We start from the raw sequence: 11,119 nt of genomic DNA on the forward strand, positions 1-11,119 counted from the left end.
CCATGTAATAAAAGCTATATCAGTGTTTTTTTGTAGTATTTCAGCTCAAAAGAAAGTTTATAAGAGATTTTGTTTTGTCAGATTTCCATAAATAATGCATTCTAAGCCACATTTTTTCTGTGTCTAAATAAACCATTTGCTATTTCAGACCCACATTGCAATCAAACCATAAAGCAAGTATCAGATTTTGATCTGATTTCCCCAGTAAAATTCAAAGAAACTTTAGACGCATTATCATTTTAAAGATAACATTTTTATTACAAGAGAATCCTACTCATAGCATAAGATTCTGCTGTGTTAACATTCAAGTAATGGATAAACATATAACACAAGAAGAATGTTTAAAGTCAATGGGTGTTTGGCCCTTTTTTATTAAAGGACCCATGAACTTAGCAGGGAAGGGAATGTATGGAAAGATCTTTTGTAGTCTTCTGGTGCGATCACACAGTTTCTGATCCATGACTTGGCAACCAGCTCCAATGGCTGTCCAAGGAGCAGATGAGCTCAAGAAATCAAAGACAGAAAGCCCAGAAGGCACAGAAGGCAAATATCTTATGTTACCAGCTAGAAGGCATGTATATATAAGTATTTTCATTACTTCTTCTCAGTGCTTGTTGAGATTACAAGAATGGATTTAACATCAAGCATCATCCTATTTGGACAGCGAAGATATTGAAAGATTTATTTGACTTGTTGGAGGATTTGAAAATCCTCATTTTTGTAATTGTAAGGGCCAGGTAAAATAGCATTCCTCATTGGTACATGTTTGCTAATGATACATAATGATACATGCTTGTTAGTCATCTCCTATGTATTATGACTGCAGAGGTGTTAAGTATTAATCTTAATCAGCAAACCTACCTGATGTGTCCTGATCCACCTGTAGTTAGATGCTCTTCATTCTCAGCAGAAAACATGACCTTGTAAACATCCTGTGCAAAAGCTTTTGACCTCAGCAGGGTCTCCTCTTGTTTCCAGTCCCAGATAGTCAACATGTAGTCAGGGCTGCTCCCAACACTGGCCAGCAAAGTGCCAGTACGGTTGAAATCACCAAAAACATAGGCTACTTCTGTTCCACCTAAAGAAATGTACAAGCCCCAATACACAGGAAAGAGGTAGAAACAACACAAAAATCTACTCAGAAGAAGCTCAACATTCACTGAAATTATTTCTTTTCCAATAGGTAATCGCTTTAGGTTAGCTATCTCTATGAAATAGAAGTTTCTTCCCATGCAATAATGAAAAAGCTTGAAACCAATGTCTTCTATTTTTGCTGTGAAGGATCAGAAAATTCTATTTTATTCTAAACTAAAAATGATCCACTACTCCATCTGCTGGGATCTTTAAACACTAGTCCATCTGTATAAAATGAAAATAGAATGTTTTACACTACCTTTCAGTATTCTGTAGGGCCTCACTGAAGGATATGTGTAGATGACAATATTTGGCTTCTTTCCTTTTTCTCCTACTGCAAAGTAGTCCTTATTAGGGTGTGCCTTGAAAAAGCAAAAGTCCTGTTGCATGCTGTAATAACACCTTTGTCTTTATTCTGCTAGTTATTGAGTTATTGTATTCACTCACTCATTAGTCAAAACATACAGCCATAAATATTAGATTGCATTTTTCTGTGTGTTTATTCTGAACAACTATCAACCTATTGCTAAATATCAGAGTGAAGCCACTATGCGCACAAAATGGTATATCCCACATATATTGTGGAATCATAACAATAGGTGAAACAATCTGCTTTGTGATGCATCCTGTTACTATCCCTACTTCACTCAACCCACTATCTAATCTTTCCATAGCAGCATTTGTGTCAGAAGCCATCTACTTCAGCAGAAAGCTGCAGAAAAGCTAGCCTGAATGACACAACTCTGAAGGTGTAAAAATGCACACTGATTCTCCAGAAGAGGCTACTTATGATAAAACAGGACAGTCTGAGGCTGGTAGTTGGAAAGCCTTGCTCATGTGAAATAAAACTGAGAGATAGCAGAGTTCTCACAGGGTAAGGTGTTTCAAATTCAGAGACAGAACTTGAGACGACAAGCTCTTGATAAGTTTATTAGAGTGAAACCAGATGCTTTTCTCTTCATTTGTGTGGGAGCTTGATTTTCTAAATTTTAATTGCAAGTAAGACTCTATATTAGTATCAGTTGTGATTAGGACAGATGAAGTGTTGGAAAAGAAAATAAAATAATTGCTATGAGACAAAATATTTAAATAAGAATGTAAAAATAATTCCAGCTGGACTTGTCAGTCCTTTTAGGTAGCTGAGCCTGGGACTAATGTGTGCAGATACTTGTTCTCTGCCAATTGCATTGATGGGATGAGAAGCCCATGCTGCATGATCCATACATTCCTTTAATCAATACAATATACTTCCTATGTATATGAATGTGCCATGAAGTCTCCCATATCTGGCAACCACAACCATGCAAACATTTTCTTCCTAGAAAGCAACTGAAGTTCTTAAACAAGAAACAAAGCCATACTGTGATAAACCCAATGCCACCGCCATGGCTGCTCCGGATGTGTTTCTGATACTTGGTTCTCAGGTTCTGGAGGACCACCTGGTTGCCTGCTATATACCCCACAGTATCTCTGTCCATTATCATCAGGTTTACAGGTCTGGTACAGTCATATCCAAAAGAATGTCTGGGAACAGTGCAATAAGGAAAAGATTAGACACTGGCTTTCTAAACAGTTTACTAAGTGAATAAAATGCTTAAACTGAAACTGAAATGGGAGTACTGAAACTAGTGACTAAGCCTGATGGCAGGAGATAATTTTCTTCAGTACACAGTGAAGGTAAATATATCTTGACTCAATAACTGAAAGGAAGGCACAACTAAAGGCCTACTGAAGTTCATATCCCGTCTTTTCACCTCCACTATGGGTATATCTCTTGCTTCTGATCATTTGGAGCGGCAAGGAATTAATGTTTTATCCATGTTCTCATTTCAAATGAAATGTAAAAGATGTGCATCAGATTACCAGGAGCTGTTCTACAGACAAGAGATCAAACCAAGCAAGTTTTCAAGCTCACTTCTAATTGTTTACAGGCAGATGTAAAAAAGGGAAAATCCAGTCTCCAATAGCAACTGAACTGTGTCTGCAGAGAAAACCATCAGCATATATAAGTCACATATCTTATCCTACCCTACTTGACCATACCTACCAAAGAGTTTATTGTAGCTCTTAACTGATGGGCACCACCTCCTTCATTCCATTAGTTTAGATCTTCTAAGCACCAGAACACAAATCTACCTGGTTTCTTCCCCACTTTTCCTTTACGAGGCACACAGGAGATCTTCTGCCCTCCCCTCAGCTTCTTGGGGAACACCAGTGTTGCTACAGAGAAAGGGAGAGCTTTGCAGGACGTATTCTTACACCAGTCTTCTGCCTGGTGACATTAGCTTCTCAGGAGTACTTACGATAGGAAGCACTATGCCCAGTAAGAAATGTTTATGAGGTCAAGACAACACTTAAGACTAAATTCACCCAGGATTTTTACCTGTGTCTCAACCAAAGGTATCCCACTAATGCCACAAAGGCTACTCCAAATTTGACCAATACAATTTTGAGAAGGTATATTAAATACCATTAGCTTTGAATTTACACAAGCTCAACAGAAAGGATACTTAAAAATAAGAAGGTCAGTGGGTATCTCAGTGTCGTCAGTGACATATGGTCCTGAATATACGTCTCCATACGTGTAGAAGAAGGTTTCAGCTATTTTCTTTTTTACCTCCTCAGGCCTTTTTTGTGGTTCTGAAGGTTCTTGACTATTATCTTCATCGTCCAAATTTTCTTCTCCACCTCACAAGTGGGAACATAACAGAAATTTATATTCACCATATGTTTTGGGTTAGTTGCTGATATTTGCACCTAACTGTAAAAGGGAAGGAGTCATAAATCTTTTCCCCCTTTGACAGAGCAATCAATACCTCACAGCTCAAAACAAGGGTTTCATGTCTTAGTAACTACTTATCCTGGCACAGTCTGCAACAAATACTTCCTCAGGCTTTTAAAAACTTCACTGTAAATATTCAAAACTTAAGAATTTAAACAAGAAAAATTTTGAGACCATTTGAAAAATACTGGGTTTTAAACCATAAGACTTACTATAGCAGTTCAGTTGAGGTTTGCTTGATATTTAGGTCTCCATTTTAGAAACCAAACAAATTTTAAAGTTTTCAGTAGATATTGAATGCATATTGTTACACAAAACAATTATTAAAACCTCCTATAATGGACCACCAGAAGACACCACTGTCCTCAAGAAAGCAAACTGCTAATGTGTGATCCAGTGTAGTTTCTCACTAGATTGCAATGCACAATACTGTCAACTTGACTTCCAACTAGTCATAAGCACTCACAAAAAGTAGTTTCCAGTTAGTTATCTCAGGTTAAATCTATTTTGTAAGCATTTCATGCTGTCCTGACTGTTTTCTCTCCCAGGTGGGCCATGAGAAACAAGCAAAGGGGTCAGAGAGCAGCCAGGCAAAGAGCAAAGTTAAGCCAACTGAAACAGAGAAGAAATATTCAATCACTGTAACTGACTACAGTCTAAGGTTGTTGGCTGTTCCTAATAATAACTAAAACCCATGAAAGTACTGGGGGCTTTAAGTTTGTGCCAACATCTCCTCAGTGAACACCAGTTTTCAGCAATGCTCTCAATGTCTGATTCCACCTGCTCCCCTTCTTCCTCCTGTTCCTTTCCAGTTGGTGATTCCCTTGAAACACTAGTTTTGTTTTCTTTTGCAAGGTATAATTGGTATCACCCTCTTAGGTAGGAATTCCTTTGACTAATTTGTTCATACATACCATATTAAATAAATATAGAGTTGTAAATAAATATATGTTTCTGTAGTAGTAAAAGAATCTCCTCTGTCCAACAACAGACTTCCTGCTGTTTAGCATTTTGTCAGAAGAAATTTACTTCCAAAACCCAGCAATTTAAAACTTAAGAGAAGGAAAGAAACAAACACATCTTATAACAGAAAAAAAAAAGAAAAAAAAAAAAAAAAAAGACATAATAGTAAGATCAAACAAATGCCAAAAGTAATGCAGCAATGCATCAAAAAAATCCTTCCAAAGTGGATTTGTTATTCATGCTACCTGGATCTAGTGTGTTAGATGACATGCAGGACACCTGAAATAGACACTGGACAGGCATTTCAAGATGAAAAATATGTTCAAAAGAAAAATACTGGCCTCTGACTGAAAAAGTCTGGTAAAGTCTGATTTCAGTATTACCTACAGAGACAGGTCTAAGCAGAATTTTCAGGGGAAGGACTTTGAGAGCTGAGGCACAGCAGGAACAGCAGGCACAGGGCTTAGTCCAGAACTTCACCATGACCAGAGTAAAAATAAAATTTGGCAACACCAAGAGCAGGAACTGGAGTTGAAGTAAGAAAGGGGTGAGTGGTGGAAGAAGGCAGAAGTTACTGTAGGTTCAGTACTGAAGTCACAATATAACAGGGAAATACTCACTACTGAGATCTGCCTCTGCATCTTCTGCTGGTTCCCCTTCCATTGGAAAAGGTGGATGTCCTCTCTCCCTGGCAGTGGTAAAGACAAATCTTTAGTATTGTTGCCTTGATTTGCCATTTAGACCATTCTCATTTCCTCTCAAATGCTTTGAGATTCCCAAAGATGTTATTTGTCTTCTGCCTGTACACAAATATGGAAAACCCAAAGATATGTCCTACTTTGCAGAGTGAATTAATTGGTTCAGGTTTTAGGACTCCAGGCTCTGAACAAATTGCTACAGCAAGACTTTCACCTAAATACTGTGTAATGGTGGGAACTGACATGATTTAAATGTGTTGAGCTTCTCTTTAATGTACTGGAATGAGATCTGCTTTTGAGATAACAAGGCTATTCCCTCACCTTTGTGGTGGACTTCACAAAAATAACTGGAAATAGACATTCTAAGATCACCTACGTCTTAAATGGAAAAGCAAGAGAGATTAATCTTTAAGAAAAAAAGGACTTTCTTCAAAACATTTTATGATGATGGAAAACAAATTTTAAAAGTTAACACGATTTTTTTTTAATTAAACAGCTTAATAACACCACTCCCCCTTATGATTTTCATCTTTTAGATCATCTTTTTCAGAGTGCTACAATTTTTACTTGTTACTATTTTCCTCTGAAGTGGAATGGTCCAAATTTTCATATAAAAACTAAACACACTGACCATTTTTACAAAAGCCTCAAAAAGAAGCAAAAAAGCATGCTCTTACTCTAACACTCTAACTTTTTTCTGCCTTTTGATTTCATAAGTGTTCTCCATTTCCAAATGAAACACCTTAAAATGCACATTGGAGCAACTTTGCATCAATATTACAGCATGAAAAAACCATCCAAAATCAGAGAATTCAGAAGCTGTATATAAAGAAACTGAATACTCAGAATAAATATAGACAGGATGCAAGCAAATCCTTCTTCATTTGTAATCATTACTTTGATACCACTAAGAAGTCCCTAATATTTCATTTCCTGTTTCCAGCTCTGGGTCAGAATCCATTTGAAAAAAATATTTTGAGGAATTTCAGGCTTTTTTGATATTTCAGGACAGGCAAAGTGTTCTAACAAAATGCCACCCACAAGAAGAACAAAGAGGACAAAGAAATATTTCAGATATGTCATTCTTATTGTTATATAGCCAATCTTCATCCGAAAGTCCTGAGATCTACCAGAATCTGACTTTCCTGCATAATTTCACATAAGAATTACAAATGAACTTTCATCCCTTAGGAGTGCTGAGAAAAACTTGAAAATAGACAAGCAGAAAGTTTTACATTTATAAAACAAATGAAAATAAAACAAAACATGGAAGAAATATATCTCAATATATTTAAATGAAATTCATGAGTTTGTAATGGGGTAACACAACTGTTATCACTGAAGTTGAAGAAATAGTTATAGACTATTTGCATAAATAGATAGTGGAGTGTTCAGAGACTGAATTCTAATTCCAAACCCAGTAATGACGTGTTCAATTTGTATCAGCCATTTCACCTCTGGCTGTCTCAGTTATCTCCTGTGAAAAATTAGATAATAATACTTACCCATCTTAGTGAAGTGTTTTGATATCCACAGAGAAAAGAGCTATAAAATTTCAAATTATTGTAAGTAATTAGCAATCATTTATCTTCTAAAAATTAAGACTATAATAGTTTTCATTATAAATTAATTCCTATCTGGAAAATGCTTTAGGCTGAAAGAGGATATGAACATTTCCGCTTGCATTGATATCTAGGTTCTAGTTAAAGAAAGATACTGCAATGTCCACTGTGCACATTTTTGTGATGGCATTCAAGCACTGTGCCAAAGCAAATTCTGAATTTAAGGACTCAGAAGAGGTTCAAGGGGATAATGTGTCTACTTTGGCTGTAGATTCTGGGTTTCATGAGTTGGCTGATCCTGAAAACTCTTGTGCAGGCTCACCATGGCAAAGGCATGCATCTCTCTGAATGTTATTTTCCTGGGGGGAGTTGGCAGGTTTTTTTGCAACAGATTTCCTAAATCAGAAAGATTTAAGCCTTTTGATACTGAAAACTGAGATAGAGACAAGTAGAACTGGTGTGACAAGTCTAGTGAGAAAAAAAAGTCAGCAATCATAATTTTTCTGCCAATGCTTGACCAGGGCAGTACATTTTCCTCCTAATCCTGGTAAATCAAGACATTGACTCGAAATACTGTACCAGATCCACATGAGTTTCATCATTTCCAAGAACTCAGGAACTCTTTCCAAGTCAGGACTGAATTCAGGTTATCTTTGTTTCAGTGGACAGTGCTACAAACTGTGAATTTCAGCCAAGTTCCACTTTCTTTCAAATTGCCTTTTTCTTAGCTATGTTCTCAAAAGCCACAGAATGGAGAAATGCGTTCATTCAGTTATATAACTTCAGCTATTTTAAAACTTAAATGTTTGTCAATTTTGCTGCCACGCAGAATCTTTATATATGGAAGCCGCTCAAAAATTCTCAGTAAATTTGAATATTAAGTGATTTCTCATCTCAGACAATTGTCTCATTTATTCAAAATACAGCATAATTAAATCAAATGGGTGTTTGTTTGCTAACACAGAAACAAATTCAGTGAGATGACACCACTTTCTTTCTATTTCATCCTACACTATTCTTCTTTCCAGAAAAGATGTTTAAATGTGTAAGCCTCATAAATACAGTTCTTGCCTTCATAAACACTGTGACTGACACTTCAACTGCATAAAATACAGGAAATTAAATATTGATCAAAATGCAGCCTGAAGTTTTACTTTAGAAAACAGAACATATCGAACAGTTATTTTAAGCTGTCTCTACCCCACTATTAACTGTTTAAGTGTGCTGAATTGACATCACCTATCAGCTTTTACATCCACAGAAGAGTGATCACCAGTTCTGACCACTAATTCAGTTTATGTAGAAATTATAGGGAACTATTACTGCAGAATAAAACTGCGGTGCTATTAATACCAGCAATAAGCAAGAGATTAAAAAATTATCTCTACATTGTGCTACTCCTGCAGGATTTATTTTTCTGGTTCATTCCAAAATGTGTTAATTTTTTGGTAGAAAAGCTTTACTTAATAATGGAAAAAAAAAACAAACTAAAAAAGAACACTTGGTCTTTCTTTCAGGAGAAATTGTATTATTCCTTTAGTTGTTTTCATTCCACATGAAAGAACTCAGTTTGTCCCAGGACTTCCAATCCTGATTCCTCCTAGCACTGCACTGTGAGCCTTCCAGGCTGCACTCTTTGCTCTTTCTGACCTGGGGGTAGCACTGGTCTAAAACACAGCTGCAGCATTTGGGTTTCATGAGGGGTGTTTGCCATGAGGAACTCCATACTGATCATCTCTTCCAGGGTGAGGCATCTTCTTCAAGTCTAGCTCTGCTAGTGTCTGGTTTCCTCCCATCTTCCAAGTCCTGTTTTTTTAACTCACTTTCAAACAGTCTCCTCAGCACAGTTTTCTGAATCTTCCATTTCTTTTTGAAAAACAGCAAACATCTCTCTCAGCACTCCTTTTTGCTTTCAGACCACATCAGAGTACATCAGCAATTCACTGGGCCACTGATGAGTACAAAATGGGCAAACAGGAGGGTCTTGCAAAACTTACTTTTGTTAAAAAAAAATAAAATCTTATAGTGTTTATATACAGAAAGAAAAATATCCAAGTGTAAATCAGGCATAGAAACCAGTGCTGTCTATCATTATCCATCAGCACTAGAAAATTAGTAATAAAAGTCAGTTTAGGCAATCAACCCAAGATCCCAAGATAAAAATAAGAAGTACTAGAGAATATGGCTGCTCTTACAACAGCTTGAAGACTTGCGAGCAAGGAGAATAACAAAAATATCAATTCTCACAGCAGTGACGTATATAAATTATTTACTAGTCAGAGACTGAGACAGAAAGGATAAAGCTACAAAGCAGGATCTAGACACATTTTCTTTATCATAGCCCCATTGTCTCCCTTCTCCCTCATCAGAGAGATAAAAGAGATGGGCTGGAGCCATATTATCGTTCTCCCTGCTATTACTATGTTGCACACATGCAAAGTATTTTCCTATTTCACTAGGAGAAATAAATCTAATTTACAATCTTACACCTAAAGTAGCCCTCTGTTTGATCCACATATCCTAGCTCTGCCACATGCAAGCAAAAGTTTCAAGTCTATTAAAGCCTGCCCTGTGAATAAAGGTTACCAGGTTTTTACTAAGCAGAAATAAGAGCAGGTGACATCACCAGTTACTTATTAACTTACAGCGTAAAAAAAAATCATAAAAATGAGCATTAGAAGAGTACCACAAATGCAACAGGCAATAAAATTAACTGCCTCACACACACTAAAGAAAACCCAACAAGTCCCACATTTCACATAAGTACGGGACGGTCTATCCCAGCCGTAGAACATCATTCCTGCGTAGCAGGGATAGCAGAGGGCAGGCAAGGGGCACCTGGCGCTCTGCAGGGCGGGCAGGGGAGGGAGCCTCAGCGGGGCCCTGGGGAGGGTGCGGGCACACAGGGGCTGCGGGGGCGTGAGGAGCGGGGCTACCGGGAGCAACCCACGGCACCTGCGGGCCCGCCGGGGGCGGCTGTGCCCCGAGCGGCCGCGGCCGCCCCGCAGCCCCGTACCCGGGCCCGGAGCGGCCGCCCCGCAGCCCCGTACCCGGGCCCGGAGCGGCCGCCCCGCAGCCCCGTACCCGGGCCCGGAGCGGCTGCGGCCGCCCCCCAGCCCCATACCCGGGCCCGGAGCGGCCGCCCCGCAGCCCCGTACCCGGGCCCGGAGCGGCCGCCCCGCAGCCCCGTACCCGGGCCCGGAGCGGCCGCGGCCGCCCCGCAGCCCCATACCTGGGCCCGCTCCGCCGCCCGCTCCCGTCTCCAGGCAACCGCGGCGGCGGCGCAGCGCCCGGGGAGCGGAGCCAGCGGGCGGGTCGGCGGTGCTATCGGGCCAATTGCAAGGGCCGGTGGTTGTTCTACTCTGGATTGTTCGTATTTTTTCTTTAAAGTAACCTCTGCTTTGGCCACGGTTGCGGTCCTTTCAGAACTCAGCGGGAAAATTAAATTATAGGCAGGTCTTGAGAAGACCTCCGCCAGGGGAGGTTTAGGTTGGACATTAGGAAGAAATTCTTCACAGAAGGGATGATTAGATATTGGAATGGACTGCCCAGAGATGGGGTCACCGTGCCCAGAGGTGTTTAAGGAAAGACTGGACGAGGCACTCAGTGCCCTGTTCTAGTTGACATGGTGGTGATGGGTCACAGGCTGGACTGGATGATCTCGGAGGTCTTTTCCAGCCGAACTGATTCTGTGATTCCGTGAATTCCCCAGACGTTCTTCCCGCCCGCAGTCTTTAGCGTGCGCTCCCGTGCGCCCCTCGCTTGCGGTGCGCTGCCCCGGGCGGCGCAGCTCGGCTGACTTCCCACACACCTGTGTGCTCAGGTTATACATTTATATATATGTATATATATATATATATCTTTAATTTTAGTACAATAAATACATGTTTTGGAATATATATTTTTCATTTTACATATATCTATTAAAAGCAGCTCTTGAAGCTGCCTGCCGGTATTTTGTCTGGCATTTCGGCGGAGGG

The 11,119-nt window shown here is 39.5% G+C and overlaps 1 protein-coding gene across 5 annotated transcripts in view; it reads right to left on the bottom strand.

Moving 5' to 3' along the window:
- CFAP44 (cilia and flagella associated protein 44) overlaps positions 1-10,457 on the bottom strand; it is a 62,466-nt gene extending 52,009 nt beyond the window's left edge. For all 5 annotated transcript variants that reach the window (XM_085591079.1, XM_085591078.1, XM_085591084.1 and 2 more), the window contains exons 1-6: positions 10,372-10,457; positions 5,500-5,567; positions 3,645-3,822; positions 2,496-2,658; positions 1,394-1,496; positions 862-1,078 (exon numbers count right to left, since the gene is read on the bottom strand). In XM_085591079.1, coding sequence (XP_085447205.1) covers positions 862-1,078; positions 1,394-1,496; positions 2,496-2,658; positions 3,645-3,822; positions 5,500-5,542 — 704 coding nt within the window. In that variant the 5' untranslated portion in view covers positions 5,543-5,567; positions 10,372-10,457. The remainder of the gene's footprint in view (positions 1-861; positions 1,079-1,393; positions 1,497-2,495; positions 2,659-3,644; positions 3,823-5,499; positions 5,568-10,371) is intronic.
- Between the last annotated feature and the right edge of the window lie 662 nt (positions 10,458-11,119).

The sequence above is a fragment of the Lonchura striata genome, chromosome 1, assembly GCF_050655825.1.
Source record: "Lonchura striata isolate lonStrDom1 chromosome 1, ASM5065582v1, whole genome shotgun sequence".
Taxonomy (NCBI): Eukaryota; Metazoa; Chordata; class Aves; order Passeriformes; family Estrildidae; genus Lonchura; species Lonchura striata.